The 19,563-nt window shown below is 40.7% G+C and overlaps 1 protein-coding gene across 5 annotated transcripts in view; it reads left to right on the plus strand.

Moving 5' to 3' along the window:
• PUM2 (pumilio RNA binding family member 2) overlaps positions 1-4,382 on the plus strand; it is a 72,901-nt gene extending 68,519 nt beyond the window's left edge. For 3 of the 5 annotated variants that reach the window (XM_074194906.1, XM_074194897.1, XM_074194921.1), the window contains exons 20-21: positions 603-795; positions 1,354-4,381. In XM_074194906.1, the coding sequence (XP_074051007.1) occupies positions 603-795; positions 1,354-1,485 (325 nt within the window). In that variant the 3' untranslated portion in view covers positions 1,486-4,381. Of the gene's footprint in view, positions 1-602; positions 796-1,353 lie in introns of all 5 variants that reach the window. The other 2 variants (XM_074194913.1, XM_074194930.1) reach the window with 2 other exon arrangements.
• The last annotated feature ends 15,181 nt before the right edge of the window (positions 4,383-19,563 follow it).

Here is a 19,563-nt window from a genome sequence, read left to right on the forward strand (position 1 = left end):
GAGACCCCAGAGCTGGTGGTCTAAGGGGAGCATGGAGGGTCTGCCCCAACCTGCCTGACTCCCAGGCCCTTCTTCCCGACCTGATGGTCCAAGCAACTGAATGAGAGGATTTGCAGGGCTGCCCACTAGCCAGAAGCCCCCAAAGTTGATTCCTGAGCAGGTGTTCCAATGAGGCAGGACCCTCAAACCGCCTCCCCCCCGGTGCTTCACGGGAGTGGGTTTCACACTCCCTGCCCCAGCAGGCATCTTTGTCGTGGACCAGGCTGGCTGACTCTTTATAAAATGAGACTATTTTCTCCTTGAGATAAAGCAGTTTAATCTCAGTGGAGAGAAATGGAAACCATTTGAGGGATCCTTTGACATAGTCCAGTGTTCCTTCCCCCTTGTATCCTCTTCTGGTGGTGTGTGCCATCAGCTGTCTGTTGGCAGTAGGTGCTTTAGATTTAGGGCTCCCCTTAGGGATGGGGAGCTCCGACAGCAGAACCTGCTCCTGACCATGCAGCATGGGTCGCTCCTTGGTATGGCAGGGCCTGGGGAATTTGACCTTGGGAATCTGTTAGAGTAAGCAAATGGTCACCTTCCTGTCCCCTTGTCTTGACCAGCAACGTGGTGGAGAAGTGTGTGTCACACGCATCCCGGGCTGAGCGAGTCCTGCTGATTGACGAGGTCTGCTGCCAGAATGATGGTCCTCACAGTGCCTTATACACCATGATGAAGGACCAGTACGCCAACTACGTCGTCCAGAAGATGATAGACATGGCGGAACCCACTCAGCGCAAGGTCCTCATGCACAAGGTGGGCCGTGCGGCACAGTATGGCGGGGGACAGACTCAGGTGGGCACCAGGTTGAGGAGAATGAATAGTAGCACTTTGCTCGTGTTGCCCGGGCCTCCAAGGGAAGCTGCCAGGCCCCCAATGAGCTTGCTGGGAGCGCTGGAGAAAAGAGGGGGGCCATCAGCATGGAAAAGATTTAGTGATGTTGTAGACCTTGGGTGTGGCGGGGTCCAGACCCTTCCCTCGACTCTGACAAACATGTAACCTTAAGCAAGTAATCTCCCATCCCTGCCTCAATTTCTTCATCTGTAGAATGAGAGTGTTGGCTTCAGGGTCCTGCCAAGTCCCTTCCAACTCCGCATCCAGGTTTGTATACTTAGGAAAAGCAGGGTCAAGTTTGAGAACCTAACGTGCTAGCCATCCCTTCTGCATCTGCTTTTTAAGTTGTCCCATTCCTCCCCCCACCCCTCGGAGCCTCTGGCGGCTCCTGCTTCCTTTTCTGCTGGTCAGTCATTTCAGGTGTCTCGGTGCCCAGAGGAGGCTCCGTGACATTGACGGTTGTTTCTTTCTTAACTGCAGATCCGGCCCCACATCTCCACTCTGCGCAAGTATACCTATGGGAAGCATATACTGGTCAAGCTGGAAAAATACTACTTGAGAAACAGCCCGGAGCTGGGGCCCGTGGGAGGGCCCCCCAATGGGGTGCTGTAGGGGCGCTCCGCTGGTGAATTATCAAAACACAACTCAACTCTGAAGGTGGCAGTTTTTTGTTACGCAGGCCTATTTATTGACTTGATTCATCCATTTGTACATTTTTTAAGGTTCTTGTGTATATTTTGGGGGGGTGAATGATAGACTATCTCCAACCCTGATTAATGACCTATCAGATTGGATTGCTGGCAAAGCACAGAATGCCTGTATATGATGTAATTGTATCAAAAATAGCTGTCACATATTTTGTAAATTTTTACCTTGTAAAGTCACAAAAAATAGTTTTTAAAAGGAAAAAGTACAGTATTCTTTTAATAAACTGGCTTGCAATCTGGTAGGTCTACTACCCCATAGCACAACAGGTTTATAGAAATGTATATAGGATAATAGTCCTTATTTTTCCCCCTTCTGTGAAGTCTTTTATATCAGATTGATGATTACCTGCAGAAATATTCAGATTTAACCAAGGAAGTTAAGTTGTATTTTGGTAATTCACAACCTCTTGCCCGGGTAACTCGAGGAGGATAAAAGAACATAGATGATCTGAGAAGAGAAAGGCTTTCCTCTTTTGCTGTGGAGCTGATTTAATTTACAGACACTGCCCTTTATTTCTCTAGCAATGTATAGAAAGATGCGCCATGTCTGCTTCTCTGTGGAGTCATCCTAAGAGGTAGCAGAGTAAAATCATGGCTATCTGTCCATCGCCTGACTGCCCTGGCAGAGAAGCCCTGCATTTCCTCCTCGGGTGGGCAGGCTTGTGCTGGCTGGGGAGCGGCCGCCGCCATTTGGGAGGGAGGGGAGGAGCTTGGCCAGTCGGGGTGACAGGGAGGGCCTGGGTGGAGGTGACATTGGAGCATGAGGACATATTCAGAGAGCTTTTTTTGCTTCCTATAAATATATGCATTGTATGCGTGTAGTTTTTAGGTGTAAGTTTACAGTTTGACGGCAGATCTTGGTTCAATGTTTATTACAAACTTTGCTAATTTGGTAGTGAAGCTTTTCTTGGCTGTACAGATGTACATTTGTAAACCTTCATGCTGTAAATGTAATTTGTTTTACCCTGGGGGAGGGGGGGAGAAAATTGCATTTTAGTGTATATTCAGATCCCCGGCCCTATTGCCCTGACATATAGTGTTGTATAATGTAAATTTATTTCTCCAAATCAAGAGTGATTTTTTAAAAAAAATTTTATCTTTATATGGTTTCAGAAGTCTGAACCAGGTTTCTTTTTATCTATTGTGAGAAATGTCATTTTGTTTTATAACATAGCTGTTGATTCTGTTACTACAGACATTTTGACAATTGGATTGGATTAAACTGAAGTCAGGGTATTGTGCATAGTCAGAAAGGTCTGGACTGAGAAGGCAACTCACCGCGGAAGCCAAGGCTTTTTCCATCTTCCTAAATGTGGTGTGATTTTTTTTTTTTCTTTGTACAGAAGAGTCCTGTATTTTTGAATAGCCTCCCGAGTAAGAGCTGATCTGTAAAATACCCTTGTTTTCTCTGGACATTGGACATTGTAACAGTAACACGAAAATGATGTACATTTACAAGAGGCCTTATGTACATTTTCCCAAGGAGCTTTTTAAGGCAAAATTGTGACCATATGTGTATAATTAAAAGTCGTTTTTAATCCTTTGCCTATGGAAATATTTTGGAAAAAAAAAAGCTTGCTTTGTATATTCAGTTTCTGAAAGATAAAGAAAGTGCTTTGTATTTTGTTGAAGTCAGTATTTTGTATAAAACATTTCTGTTGGCCCATTTCAGTTTTGTGCCATCTCAATCATTGGATCATGTCAAAGGGCGTTTTTTTGGGCTCTTCAGAAGAGAAGGAATTCTTTCTCTCTGGGGCAATTCTGCATGTAGAGAATTGTATCTTTTTAATCATTTGTATCATGAATCTGGACTGACAGCAGGAGTTTGGGGATGCCAGGAATTGTTTTTTTCCTGTTTAAAGTTTCAGCATTAGGCAAACAAAAGAAAAACATTCCTCGGTGAAGAAGAGATAGAATTCAGTCAATTTTTCATTGGCACTCTCTCTACTGGCTTAGGGTGTGTTTGGTGAGCATAGTTAGATCACCACGGCCATGGCTTTTGACTATGCAGAGCTTATCAGTTCTTGCCACCCACGCCATCCATCTCTCCTTTGCCAATCCAAGGGAGAGGCGCTGGTCTCCTAGAGGGGCTTTAGCCCCTGATCCCAGTCTTTGACTGGGCATGTTTTTACCACTGGTTGGAGCTCCTAGTTTGACCCAATCATGAAGCTCTCTAGGGGACACCATGCAGAGGCTCCCTTGCCTTCCCCAAGGACTCGTCTTCCTTAGAAACAGTATTAGGAACCCGAGTCCTATTTGGGGAGGAAGCAGTCAGTCTGAGACCCCTCAAGTCCAGATGTTGACATTTCATTTCCCCACCACTTGGAGGCCCATTCTGCAAAAATCTGTAACTTGTGTGGAACCTCAGAGGGTTTCCATTGTTACCTAGGAAAGAGGGTTCTCTTGTTGGGTCATTTCCTGCCCATTCTCCCCCCTCACCCCTCTTCCTATGCTTTTGTGTTCATCTGGATGTAGTTAGGGTAAAGCCTGAAGGGGAAGTTGGTTTGGGCAGAATCATTCAGCAGTTTGCACAGGAGCGTCTCCTTTTGATATGCATTGTTTATGGACCAGTTTGTTTAGTCTGATAAGTCCTGGCTCTTTTTGGTTCATATGGAATAATGTTTTATTCACTTATTTGTATATTCTGTATAAACTAGAAAATGAAAAAGTGTGAATAACATTGTATGAAATAAACCTGGTCTTGTGTTTTTCTCTAAGGAGTTAAAAGCAAATCATTGATAACCTCACATAATCTGTGAGTTGCCCACTTGTAGACTTCCTGGGACTGGGGGGGGAGGGGTGGAAACCACTGGAAAGAATGTTGTGATTTAAGGGTGGAGGGAGGTGTAACCAAGTTCTTCTGGAGCCTCATGTCTCCATTACCTTAGAGTTACTAATTATTAAATCTAACTATTAAATCTAATGATTGATTTTTTTTTTACATGGGCTGCCTTTCATTGAGTGAAGAAGATTATTAGTTCTCTGCTTTGGAGACCATTGATCATTCCTACTTTGATCTCATCTTATCCCAAGATGAAGCAGAAAGGCTGTTCCCAACTGCCTCCTTAGAACTTTTTAAGGGGATTTGGCATCTCCCAATCTGTCTTCCATAATGGGTATAGATCCCCCTAGAGCCCTCCTCCATTGTGCCCTTCCCTTGGGCTCTCCTCTGGCATCCCCCACCTTCCACTTCTCTCTCTGGTGTGCCCCATTCATTCCTTTCCCAGCAAAGCAAAGCTTCCCCTCATCTTGCCATTAAAGGCTCTTCCCAGTTTGCTCACCACCTAATGTTTGTCCTTCATTTTTGAAGACCATGACACCGGATTGCTGGATGAACTGGATTGGAATAAGGGAGGCTGTGCTACATCTCTCTCCTCCACAGCCATCTGGGTCCAGTGGTCAGACAAGAATTAGGATGACTGGAGGTGGCTCTGGATTCAAGGCCAGTAGGGGTTTGTGGCTTGTCCCAAGGTCACCCAGCTATAAAGAGTCAAGTTCTGAGGCCGGATTTGAACTTAAGTCCTCCTCACTCCAAGGCCAGTGCACTATCCACTGCACCACCTAGCTGACCCTGAAAGGTCATCCTGATCCAGCCTCATTTCTGTAGGTCACCCTGAAGATATTCCTCATCACCTTGTGGATTGTCTCCCCACATTCCTTTTGTGTCTGGTCATTTTCTCCAGCCTGCAGCCATGTTCCCAACCTTGCTTCAGCTTCTTCTGCTTCTTTTACAGACCTACAGGCCACTAGTCTGCAGATGCTCCCCAGTAGGCCCTTCTGTGAGTACCACCATTGGGAATGGATGACATCACTGTCTTTGGGTCTCTTGATCCTTTTGTAGAATTCACAAAGGAGTTGGATTCTGGTGACCAGTGTCCAAGCTCCCCCCCACTAATCCTGCAGGAATGATCTCTAACTTTACAAAGGTCAGCTTGGAGTCAGGACTGCTGGGCTCTTTGGGTTCCTGATGAGAAAGTTTTTAACAAATTAAGGATAAAGTAAAATAGTGGTCCCTAAACTGTTTAAGGCTAGTCCGTCCCCCCCCCCCCCCCCCCCCCCGAATCAGTGAATGGTTCATGGTGTAAATCTGCTTCATCCAATCTGGGTTTTCCATTCAGAATGATTTAAAGGCCTCAGTGTCAGCCAATGACAGCTTTGAAATAAAAATTGATTAAGTCCCTAAAAACAAGTCATCTCATCCTCGAGGGTAACTGCCTTCTGACTCATAAAAGTTTTAAATGGGATTCTAGCAAAGCTAAATCTGTTGATGGATGTTTGAAATATGGAATTAACAAATAGTGCAAATAGAAGAAAAGATGCAATAACTATGAGTCAGTAATAAGACTTCTCAGATTTATGTCCCTACCTTGAACGGAGGACCCTGCAGGGGTCTGGTCTATTGAGGTGGCCCTATGGGGCTTGTCTGTGCTCTCAGGGAGAATACACTGGGACTGGAGGAGTGGATGCAATGCAAAGTGATGGGGGCAGGGATCTGTGAGATGGAAAAGGTTTAGTAGCTGAGCCAGCCTGGAGGTTGGGGTCTGACCAGTGAAGTGGGGAGGGCATGCTAGAGACTTCTCTGGGCCAGGGGCAAGAGCTTGGGGAGCCCTTACTGCAAGAGTGGAACAACCATTTTCAGCCCCTCCTGTAGGTTGATCCCCTACCCTGTAGTCCATGGGGGGCTCCTGCTTTGGACATCAGTGATCCTCCTCTCTCCAAAGTGTCTTCAATAGCCCTTTGAACTCCCAGGGGAGGGTGGAAGCTTTGACCTGGATGCTTTCTTCAACCACAGAGAGTGACCTAAGGCCAAGGCCATTGCAGCTGGTGGCCCAGTGACTAGAGCAACTGGGAAATAAGGCACCAGTCTTGAGTCATAATGTCTGACAATTTGGGGCTGGGGCTGGGCTTTGGTACCTGCTTCTCTGGCACTGGGTGAAAGCGAGGGAGCTTGGCAGTAACTGCTGTATGGAGGACTTGCTGTCAAAGCAGACCTTTCAGATCCTGAAGGCCAGTTGTGAGGATGCAGGTGAGAGTTCCCAGAACTGGGGGTACATGGGGAGTACAAAGGCAAAAAGGCCTGAGTATGCTTTCATGGGAGCGACACCATGCAGCTGAGAGAGCAGGGGCAGGAACCAAGCATGGAATGGAGCCAGTAGCGTGAGAGACCTGGGGAGTGGACTTCTGGGGCAAGCTTGTCCAGGACCAAGAGTTTGGTAAGGGACCACAGTAGCAGAGAGCCCTCGGGGAGTGACTGAGGGGGGATGATTAACTTGGCTGTTCTGCACTATTTGGAGTGGACTGCTGTGTGAACTGCCACTACCTATACACCCACTTCCCTGTCCCACCCCAGGACCCAGGATAGAAAAAAAAAATTGCCCATTTCCAAGGTTCTGGATTCAGGGGCAACTTTGGGGGCCAACCCCAGGGGGATTCCTTCCCTATTGGCAGGCCAGTAGGTGAGCTTTCCTCCCAAAGTGAGCTCCACAGATGAAGGTGCCTTAGCCCTCTCCACACTTCAGGCTGTCCAGGGTAGAGTGAAGTTGCTAATAAGAAAACAAAGCAGGACTGGGAATGGGGTAGGATGGGGGTTGGAATCTGGTGTTAAGAGAAATTGGATCTTGACCAGCAGTCGGGGCCACTCCAGGGGCCAGCTGAAGTGAAGGGGATGAGGTTGCTGCAACCCCAGCTCTGGGAATTCCAAGAGGGACAAACCTGCCCAGGGCAGAAATGGAACAGGACAAGGCTTCTGAGCCAATCAGGAATTGGACTAGGCCTTCCAGCTAGTGAGAGGAAGGAGACCCCAGGCTCCAAAAAATGAACAAACAAAAAACAGCAGGAGCAGTTAAGCTCCTTAATTTATCCAAGCTCAGTGGAAACTGGGAAAGGTAAGTCAGACCACTCCACCATAAAAAGGCCCAAAATTTCAGAATGCTGAAAGAGTGTCACCAGGGGAAATGGGAACAAAGAAGGAAATGCCAAACACAACAAAGATTAAGAGGAACTCTGGAGATAATTGGTCCCTGCTGAAGAGAGATTCCACAATAAACATAAACAACCTGAAGGGGGAAGGATGTCATGGCAATAAGGGCCACAAGAGCTAAGGAAATGAAGCAAGAGAAAATTGAATTTAGAATCATTTAAGAGCTTGGGGGGAAAGCAATGCAAATAAGTAGCTTAGGCACAAAGCTCTAACAGCTTTACTTAAGTGAAAGAATCTCTGGGAAAAAAAACTGAATAATCAGCTCAGTGGTGCCAGGAAACAAAAATTAAAGCAAAATCAGAAGATTGGAAAAATAAAATGGAATGTACTACTTAAAAAATAACCGAAAGAGGTTAGAGTCAGAGAGTCAAAGCCTCATTTCACTCCTTGTGATCCAACACAAAACCATCATAAGAAATAATAGAAAACCACCCAAATCAATTAGAACCAGGGGGGAATGTAAAAATCAATCCCCAATCACCTCCCTAAAGATAACCCCAAACTGAAAGAATATGGCTAAATTCCAGTTTCAAGATAGAACTGCAAACAGCCAGAAAGATTCAAGGATCAAGGAAACTCATTCATATAAGACCATGGTGTGATTATATAAAAGGAAAGAAAATCTTGGAATACGACTACTGAGTACATCCTGAAGAGATCATGTAAAAGGGTAAAAATCCCACTTGTTCAAAAATATTCATAGCTCTTTTTGTAGTGGCAAAGAATTGGAAATTAAGGGGATGTCCATCCATTGGGGAATGGCTGAACAAATTGTGGTATATGTATGTGATGAAACGCTTGTTCTTTAAGAAATAGGGAGGGTTGGAATTTCAGAGAAGCCTGGGAAGACTTGAATAGATGCTGAGGAAAATGAGCATAATAATATATACAAGATGGGGTGATAATCAACTTTAATGAACTTGATCGTTTTTGCAATATGATAAAGACAATTTTAAAAGACATAATGGAAAATATCCATATCCAGAGAAGGACCTATGGAATTTGTTTTTTAAGGCAGTGGGGTTAAGTGACTTGGCCAAGGTCATACAGCTAGGCAATTACTAAGTGTCTGAGGCTGGATTTGAACGTGGGTCCTCCTGATTCTAGGGCTGGTGCTCTATCCACTGCCGTAGCTACCCCTTGTATACAAAATTTGTAGATCTGACCAAAGCCTTTGATGCTGTCACTAGTGAGGGTTTTAGATAGTGGATGATGCTCTTGAGATTTCCATGAAACAAGGATATATCCTTGTTCCCATACTTTTTAGCATGATGTTCTCAGCCATGTTATCAAGCGCCTTCACTGAGGATGAACATGGTCTCAAGAGTAGCTACTGCACTGATGGCAAATTCTTCAACTTGAAAAGACTAAAAGCCAAGATCAAAGTGGAGGTGGTGTTGGTGCATGCTGTTCTGTTTGCAGATGATGGTGCCCTCAATGCAATCTCTGAAGTTGAGATGCAACAGAGTATGGATCCATTCTCTACTGCTTGTGCTCATTTTGGTCTAACAATGAACCCCAAGAAAACCCAGGTGCTCCATCACCCAGTGCCACACCATCCATATGTGGAACCATCAATGACAGTAAATGGAGAAGTGAGGACTGGACAAGTTCACTCACCTTGGCAGTGTCCTTTTTAGGGAGTACACATTGACAAAGAGGTTAAAACTCACATTGCCAGAGCTAGCTCAGTATTTGGGTGACTCTGAAAGAATGTGGACAGTCTACCAGTGCCACAACAGAAAACTGAATTGCTTTTACTTCACTTATCTTAGGAAGATCTTGAAGATCACTAGACAGGAGAAGATACCAGATACTGAGGCCTTTTCTTGAGCTAAACTGTGTAGCCTTAGAGAGTATAACTATGATGGGCTGGACATGTAAGAGTGCCAGTCGTATGTTTGCCAAAATAACTATATTATGGAGAACTCGCACAGGCCAAGTGCTCACAAGGGGGCCTCAGAAGAAGCGATACCAAGACACCCTGAAGGTCTTACTGGAGCAATTTAGAATTGATTATGGAGCACGGGAAACACTGGCACAGGACTACCCAGCATGGCGTGCCCTCATCAGGGTCTTTACATGTAATTAGAAAAAAAAGATACTTTTTTGAAAATACATATTTGAAGGGGAATTTAGGACTCACCCACCTGAATTCGGCCAATGCTGCTGCCAGAGACAAATCCTGAGGTAGATGTTCTTTCTCCTGGCTTTTCTTTCTGGGTTTTGTGGGTTGGATTTCTTTAAGAGGTTTGTTTCATATGATAGATGGGGGAAGATCAGGAGACTTTAGACCTGTGCTTGTCTTCTCTTTGCCATCTTGGCCAGAAGTCCCTTCATTTTTTTTTAAATAAAATTTTGAGTTCCAAATTTTCTCCTGATATATTGTCTGTTGTATTTTCTTTATTTTTGCTCTCCCTGGTTTAGGTATCATCACCATATTTGTGTCATAAAAGGGAATTTGGTAGGACTCCTTCTTTGCCTATTTTCTCAGAGAGCTTATATAATGTTGGAATTAATTGTTCTTTAAATGTTACACAACTTTTATAAAAATTCCTCAAAATGAATTCTGGAGTGGCAGAACCAACAAAAAAATGAGGGTGAAAAAATTTTCCAGCCTGAGACAATTTAGAGGGTTGGCAGGAAAGGTCTGTTTCACTAGATGAAAATAGAGTCCAGTCCAGTACAGGCTGCAACACAGCAAGTCAGCAACAAATCTTGGAACTCGCATTGGTAGAGGCAGCAGTTTTCCAGAGCACTTAGTCCACAATAAGAGAGGTCAAACTGTTGATCAGAAGGAAATCACAGGAAACCCTTTGCTGGCACAGAGATTAGGACTCTATTGCACTGCCTATGGGGTATTATGAGTCACAATCCCAAAGTGAGGAGGAATATTAACAGGAGTGGGGACCCTGGACACCATTCCAGGGTGAAAAGAGTGCTTGTGGTCACTCACAGATCCAAGCACAGACCAAAGAGCATTGATCGCATTACTCTTTAGATCATACTCCAAGAACTAGCTCTGAAAATAGCAATAGGAAAAACCTGAAGCTTGGGATAGTCCCTCACCCCCAGTCCCTAGACTCATCACACACAATTTTAACATAAAAGTAAAAAGTAAAGAAATAGTCTAGAAAAATGAGCAAACATAAAAAAAGAACCTAAGCATAAAAAGTAACTGGTGACAGGGAAGATCAAAACCCAAAGACGAGACAACAGTAACAAAACAGCTACGTGCAAAACTTAAAATATTTGAATTGATCTCAGGCCCCCAAAGAATTCCTGGAAGAATCCCAAGAGAATTTTTAAAATCAAATAAGTAGAGGAAAAACTGGGGAAAAGATAATAAGAAATAATGGAGGGGCAGCTAGGTGGCGCAGTGAATAGAGCACCAGCCCTGGAGTCAGGAGTACCTGAGTTCAAATCAGGCCTCAGACACTTAATAATTACCTAGCTGTGTGGCTTTGGTCAAGCCTCTTAACCCCATTGCCTTGCAATAAATAAATAAATAAATGAATGAATGAATGAATGAATGAATGAATGGGAAAAAGCTAACAGCTTGGTAAAGACACAAAAACTACTAAAGAAATAAGCAGAATAAGCCAATGGTAAAAGAGGCACACAGATCCACTTGAGAAGAACTTAAAAAGGCAATATTGGACAAATACACAAAGATTTATAAAAATTCCTGAAGCAAAGAACTCCCTAAGAGGTAGAATTGGTTAAATGGAAAAGGAGGTTTGAAAACTCACTGAAGAAAATAATGCCCCAAAAATTTGAATTGGGAAAGTGGAATCTAATGCCAGCGTGAGACATCAACAAGCAATACAATAAAATCAAAAGGAATAAAAACGGAAGAAAATATGAAATAGCTCTTCTGAAACAACTGAAATAATAGATCCAGAAGAGATAATTTAAGAATTTTTGAACTGCCTAAAAGCTCATAAAAAAAAAAGCCTAGGGGCGGCTAGGTGGCTCAGTGGATAAAGCACCGGCCCTGGATTCAGGAGTACCTGGGTTCAAATCCGGTCTCAGTCACTTAATTACCTAGCCATGTAGCCTTGGGCAAGTCACTTAACCCCACTGCCTTGCCAAAAAAAAAAAAAGGCCTAGACATTTTTAAAGAAAAGATTAAGGAGGGCATCTAGGTGGTGCAGTGGATAGAGCAGTGGCTCTGGAGTCAGGAGTACTTGAGTTCAAATCGGGTCTCAGACACTTAATAATGACCTAGCTGTGTGGCCTTGGGCAAGCCACTTAACCCCATTGCCTAGCAAAAACCTAAAAAAAAAAAAAGAAAAGATCAAGGAAAACCGCTCTGATATTCTAGAAGCAAAGATAAAATAGAATTTGAAATCACTTTCCTGAAAGAAATTCCCCAAAGGAAAACTCCAGGAATATTATAGTCAAATTCCAGAACTTCCAGGACAAGGAGAAAATAATGCAAGCAGCTAGAAAGAAAGAATTCAAATGCCATGGAACCACAATCAGGATCACACAAGTTTAAGTTATTTCCAAATGAAAGGATCAGAAGGCCTAGGAAGATACTATTCTGAAAAGAAAAGGAGCCAGGATTATAATCAGGAATTACCTCAGCAGAACTGAGTATCAGTGAAAAAATAAATATTACTGAAATAGAGGACTTACACGCATCATTGAAGAAAAGAACAGAGCTGAATAGAGATTTTGACTTTCAAATACAAGACTCAAGATAAACACAAAATGAAAAATAGGGAAAAAATCATAAGATATTCACACGGGAAGATGATACTTAAAACTTCTAAGAACTTTATCATTATTAGGGAAGTTAGAAGTGCTATACGTAGAGAGTATGACTGAATTGAATGTGAGGGAAAGATATAAAAAAAATTAAAATTAATGGGTGAGGGAGAAGGATATATTGGAAGAAGGGGAAAGGGAGAGGTAGAATGGGGCAAATTACCTCATAATAGAAATGTAAAAAAGGGAAAAGATGTGGGCAACTTTTGAACTTTATTCTTATCAGAATGGCTCAAAGAAGGAATAACATACATTTGAGTATAGAGATCTATCTTATCCTACAGGAAAGTAGGGGAGGGGAATAAAACTGGGGGGGGCAGCAGTATAGCTGATAGGATAGATGTATAGAGGAACTGAGGAGAAGCAAAACACTTGAGAGACAGTAAAAGGAAAGAGTAAAAATAAACGGGAAAAATAAAGGAAAAATGCACAATTATCATAACTATGAATGGGAATTGAATGAGCTTACCTATAAAACAGAAGCGGATAGCAGAGCAGTTCAAAAGTCTGAATACTGTAATATGTCATTCACAAGAAATGCATTTGAAGCATATACACACACACACACAGAGTAAATGCTTCAGTTGAAGTAAAAATTAAAAAAAAAGCATGGGTAATAATCAAGATCTTGGATAAAGAAAACGCAGAAATAGACCTAATTAAGAGAGAAGCAGGAAAGTATATTTTGCTAAAAGCTACCATAGACAATAAATATCAACATTAAACATATATATACTAACTGGGTATAGCACCCAAATTCCTAAAGGAAGGGGGCAGCTAGGTGGTGCAATTGATAGAGAGCACCAGCCCTGGAGTCAGGAGGACTTGAGTTCAAATCCAGACTCAGACATTTGATACTTTACCAGTTGTGTGACATTGGGTAAATCACTTAACTCCATTGTCCCACAAAGACAAAAAAAATTCTTAAAGGAAAAGTTAAATTAGTTACAGGAGGAAATAAACAGTAAAACTATACTAGTAAGAACCTCGACTTTCCCCTCTCAAAGCTAGATGAACCTAACCAAAAGATAAAAGGAAAATTAAGATGAATGAAATGCTAATTTGAAATTAGATGGGCATAGAAAAGAAATTTACCTTTTTCTCAGTAGTCCTTGTCACCCACAAAAGAATTGACCATGCATTACCTCATAAAAGCCTTACAACCAAGTACAGAAAAAGAATTATTAAATGCATCCTTTTCAGATTATAATGCAATAAAAATTACATTCAATAGAATGGTGTGGTGATAAAAATATACTAAGCAAAATATTCAGGGACTGGTCTGAGCAAAAACCAGGTTTTATTTGCTTTTCTCAAGGCCAGAGCACACCCCAAGTCTCACGAAGGTAGTGAAGATCAAGGAATTGCCCCGAAGTGACAGTCAAGCAAGATTATATGGCCTAGTGCAATCTCCCTCCTCCCTGTCCTCTCTCTCTGTTGACTCATTGGTTAGTCTTCAGAATTACATTCTACTCATTCTACTTGTGAAAAATCTACCCCAGCAACAAAGAAAAGAGTAAAAGATTTTCATAAAATATGACCTCACCATCCAGATGGTGATATCATTAAAGTTTTAATGACCTGTGTCAATCTAAATGAAATAATATCTGAGTATGTAAGGTCTTCTAAGAAAATATCCTCTTAGTAAAAAATGTCTTGTTATCACACAAGAGGCTTAGGAGCTTCTTTGGAATGTAAGGTTTTCTCATGGGAAAACTCTACTATCCTCCTAGTCAGTAAAAGTAGTCTTATCAAAAGTTAGGAGTGAGCCTCCTGTTTGGAATACAAGGGCCTTTCTTCTAGAACAGTTCTATAACAGTTTTCATCACTTGTACAAAAATATTCACAGCAGCCCTGTTTGTGGTGGCAAAGAATTAGAAATCAAGTAAATGTCCTTCAATTGGGGAATGGCTTAGCAAACTGTGGTCTATGTACGTCATGGAACACTATTGTTCTATTAGAAACCAGGAGAGACGGGAATTCAGGGAAGCCTGGAGGGAGCTGCATGAACTGATGCTGAGTGAGATGAGCAGAACCAGAAAAAAACACTGTACACCCTAACAGCAACATGGGGGTGATGATCAACCTTGATGGACTCACTCCTTCCATCAGTGCAATAACCAGGGACATTTGGGGTCCTCTGCAATGGAGAAAACCATCACTGTATCCAGTGAAAGAATTGTGGAGTTTGAACAAACACTAAGGACTATTAACTTTAACTTAGAAAAAAAAACCTGATACCTTATTGTCTGTTCTTCCTATCTCTTATACTGTATGTTTCTTCCCTAAGGACATGATTTCTCTCTCATAACATTCAATTTGGATCCATGTATGCCATGGAAACAATGTAAAGACTGCTAAATTGCCTTCTGTGTGGGGGAGGAGGGAAGTAAGATTAGGGAAAAATTGTAAAACTCAAAATAAATAAAATCTTTAAGAAGAAAAAGAAAGATAGTTTGTTCTTTCTTTAATATTTTTTTAACCTTGAGAGAATTTCACTAGAAAATTAACCCTAAAAATGTTTTATTGGGAATATTCCACTTAGTGGAAAGAGACTAAAATTTAATTATTGCAATCTAAACTAAATAATTCCTAAATTATGAGTGTGTCAAAGAATAAATCATAGAAACTATAAGTTCTTTAAAGAAAATGACAGCACATCTTATATATTATATAATTTTGCTAACTCTGACATTTTCCTTCTTCCTTAAAGATATACATTTTTTCTCTGATATATGTATAGCATGGAAATAAATGTAAAGACAATCAGATTGCCTTCTGTTGGGGGGGGGAGGGGAGAGGGGGAAAATTCTAAAATTTAAAACCTAAAAAAAAGATTGGCAGAAACTATTATTGTATATAAATGGAAAACAAATAAAATATTTATATGAAATAAATTTAAAAAGAAAATGACAATAGTGAGACAACATAACTAAATTTATGGATCTAGCCAAAGCAGCTTTTAGGGGTAAATTTCTGTCTCAGTGGTTATATCAGTCATATAGAGAAAGAGCAGATCAGTGACTAAAAAAAATCACACTAGAAAAAGAACAAATTAAAAATTCCCAATTAAACAGCAAACCGGAAAACCTAAAAATCAAAGGAGAGATTAATAAAACTGAAAGCAAGAACACCTTTGAACTAATAAGTAAAATTAAGAACTGGTTTTATGGAGGTGGGCTGGGGAACAACTAAATAGATAAACCACAATGAATATTTTCAAAAATATAATTACCCAGATTAAGAGAAAATAAAATAGAATACCTAGATGGTTCTTGTCTTTCCTTATCAAAGAAGACCAACTTAGCATCACTATATTAGAGACAAGTTACAGAGGTTCCAACTGACTGATCAGAATGCTCAGCCACAGGTTGGGTAGATTGAGTCTGAACACTGGAGTGGATTCTCTAAACTCCTGAATCTTGTGTTTTCTTTGAGCTGCCTCCATTCTGTCTTGCACATAAAGCATAGCACCCTCTCTGACGAGGGCATGCCATGCTGGAGGTTCCTGTGCCAGGGTCTCCCATGCGGCCAAAATCCCACGCTTCTGAAGAGACATTGAAAGTGTCCCTGCATTGCTGCCTTTCACATCCTCTGTGAGCACCTGCTCTGTGGGAGTTCCCCACAAAATGTTCTTTATGGCAGGTGTGCGCCTGGCATCCTAACAACATGGCCAGCCCATCTCTCTAGTCATGGTGGAATGCTCGGCAGTTTAGCTGAGGAAGGGCCTCAGTATCTGGGATCTCCTCCTGCCAGGTGACCTTCAGACTCTTCCTAAGGCAATTCAAATGGAAGCAACTCAGTTTCCTGGCGTGGTACCGGTAGACCAGCCAGGTGTCACTTGCATAGAGCCATGAGGTCAGCACAACTGAAGGTCTGTAGACCTTCAGTCTGGTAGTCAGTTGTTGCCTATGTTTTGCTGGTGGAGTGAGTGCTGAAGACTTGTCCCTAGGTCTGTCTAACATTTCTTTTCTGAAAGGGTTGAGGCCTAGATCTTTGTGGCATTTTTGATGAATGCACAGGTCTTGTCTGGCATGCTGTTGTCTTTGTCTGTATTGTGTTTTCAGATCCTCTGGTGGGAGAGCCACGTGGATGTTCCCTGAAGTTTTGAGGCCTCCCTGGTTCGAGGAGCTCTGACTTGGTTTGTGTGTTTTGTGTTTTTAAAAATTGTTAGTTTTATGTGGTGCAGGCAGAATGGAGCTCTCAGCCATCTCTGCCTGGTCAGGCTTGTGGTCCTGGCTCTGTTTTGATTGGCCAGTTTCCTGCCACAGTCTCCCTCTTCAAATTGATCTTTTTCTTTTCCAAAAACTCACAATTTAGTACCACAGGACAGCTTTTCCTGAAAATCATATTGTTTTTGAAAGAGAAAAGGGTTCTATTTTTCTCTTCCTAACTTTTGTTAAGTTCTTGTAGGGCATTTTCTCTCTTTCTCTCTCTCTCTCTGTCTTTCAACTTGAGAGGTGTTAAAGTTTTAAAATCCATGATCGTGATCATGGTATATTGTGATATTCCTAAATGTTCTAAATATTTTTTAATATAAAGATTTAATGTAGAATTATTGCTAGTGATAAAGTTTAAGAGGAATGGTGAGTGAACTTTTCTTTGGGTACCTTCCCCCTCTCTTAAGCAAATAAATCTTTCTATTTGTAAAAACCTTTTGTCTCTAAGGAAAGTTCTCTTAGAAGACTTTGGGGAAAGGATTAATTTATGATTCTTAAAAATAAATTTTATACCAACTTTGGTTTGATAAATTACAATTTTAAGATTTATTTTTGCTTTAAGATTAAATAAGAGAAATATTTATCACTTTACAAATTCACAATTAATATAGTGTCCTTTTTTTTAGGGTTTTTTTGGCAAGGCAATGGGGTTAAGTGATTTGCCCAAGGTCACACAGCTAGGTAATTAAGTGTCTGAGTTCGGATTTGAACTCAGGACCTTTTGACTCCAGGGTCGGTGCTCTATTCACTGTACCACTTAGCTGCCCCAAATCATCCCCAAATCATCAGGAATATTTATTGCTGTTTTTAAAAAAATATAAATAGGAGCCACTAGGTGGCACAGTGGAGAGAGCACAGGCCCTGGAGTCAGGAGGACTTGAATTCAAATTCAACCTCAGACACTTAATAATTACCTAGCTGCGTGACCTTGAGTAAGTCACTTAACCCTTCATTGCCTTGCAAAAACCCAAACTAAAAATATAATTACTCAAAATGTTATTTTGATTTGTATAAAACTTACTAAGTTTTCAAATCTATAGGCTAATTTATTGCAATGATGTGATAATATTGCTTCTAGTTGTCATAGAAAAGTTCCTATGTTTCAAGACTACTATTTGTGAAATATTTTAGCATTGGCTAATATTAAAAGCATTTAAAGTTATTGTAATAATTGAAAATAGAAAAGTTTTTGCTATTTTGAATTCAGATCCTCCTGATTCCAGAGCCAGTGCTCTATCCACTGCACCACCTAGCTGCCCCAGTTTTTGCTATTTTGAAGGCTTAAGTAAGAGTTATATTGGTATTTTGAAATTATCATATGTATAAGATTAAGTTCCTGAAGAATCTCATCTACTTTTTAATATTGATAAGTGTATAAACTTATGGCAAAAATGTTCTACTACTCTGATGAATAAAATAATGACATTTGTAGTAGTCTCCCATCAAATGAGTGCCCCTGTTCAAATGAGGAATATTTAAAAGAGCTTCCTTTCCTGCCTTTTGAGAAAAAAAAAAGTTTCAATAACCTCTTTTCATTTTGGTCTGCAGGTGGCACTATTGATGTCCCATTTAACTCAAATTGGGGAATCTATATTTGGTATGATCTTTGGAATTTTGGTATAATTTTTTGGTATAATTTTGTAACAGTAGTTTTATATTTTAAAGTATGATAGGATTATAGATAATATTTTCAACCTGTTTATAAATAAGTTTGGGCTTACTATACTTAAAAATATTTCTATTATTCATTTTTTTGTTCTCCCCTTCCATTTCTGCAGTGATATCTAGACATTACTATTGTGTATGTTGCTTGTTCCATCTGATATTCAGAACACCTATAACATATGCAGATTTTTTGAGAATCAACTGAAGAGGGGGGTGGCTGGTGGTGCAGTGGATAGAACACTGGCCTTGGAGTCAGGAGTATCTAGGTTCAAATTCGACCTCAGACACTTAATAATTACCGAGCTGTGTGGCCTTGGGCAAGTCACTTAACCCCATTGCCTTGAAAAATCTAAAAAAAATTTAAAAAGAGAATCAACTAAAGATGTTGTTTTGAAGAGATTTCAGAAGCAATGATGTGTAGGTCATGTTCTATTTGAACGTGAATAAAAAATAAACATATTAATAGGGTTGGACAATGGAGGTGAGAAGCTCATTGAGATAAGATTTAAAAGAGCAGCTTTTCAGCAAAATCTGAGGTTGGACTCTTTTTGACTCAGTTTCCCAATTGGAAAATGTCTCACCTGGCAGATTTAAAGGCTAGCTTATGGCATTCAGCTACTGGAAATGAACATCCAAATAAATAAAGTAATTTTCCTTTTCTGCTGTCTTTGATCTTTATGTTAAAGTGCTATAATCAAGCCAGGTGATTAATATTAAAATTAAGTATAGAAGTTTAAGTCATTTGGCTTACATTTATCTAATTTATAATAGCCAGCTGCATTAATATACAGTCTTGGCATCTGCTGTCAGCCACATGTTGCTAAAATCTATTTGAAAATATTTTAAAGATACAAAATATTCAGTTATTCATTTTAAATATTAACAAAAGGTTATTTGTAAAATCATCTGGATACTCTGTTCTAAAGTCATTATCAAATATGTTACAAACTCAAAATTAATTCAGTAGATCTTTAAAAAAATTCATTTTACAGTGGAATCCTCATTTTGTGGAAGTTTATTTTGTTAAGTGGAAATAGAATTTTCTAAATGGGGTATAAATGATTTAAAAGGAATAAGATAATGTCAAAAACAAAACTAGGTTGATTTCTATTTGTACCTGAATGTAAGTTGTCATAAGAAATTCCAGCATGTTATTTCCTAGAAAACTAGAAAGGGTGATATCTGCAGGTAAGCTGAATGTGCTTAGAGGAGCCTGGGCATGACAGACTCATTTGGCTTACATTTATCTAATTTATAATAGCCAGCTGCATTAATATACAGTCTTGGCATCTGCTGTCAGCCACATGTTGCTAAAATCTATTTGAAAATATTTTAAAGAGAC

Source organism: Macrotis lagotis, chromosome 1 (assembly GCF_037893015.1).
Source record: "Macrotis lagotis isolate mMagLag1 chromosome 1, bilby.v1.9.chrom.fasta, whole genome shotgun sequence".
Lineage (NCBI taxonomy): Eukaryota > Metazoa > Chordata > Mammalia > Peramelemorphia > Peramelidae > Macrotis > Macrotis lagotis.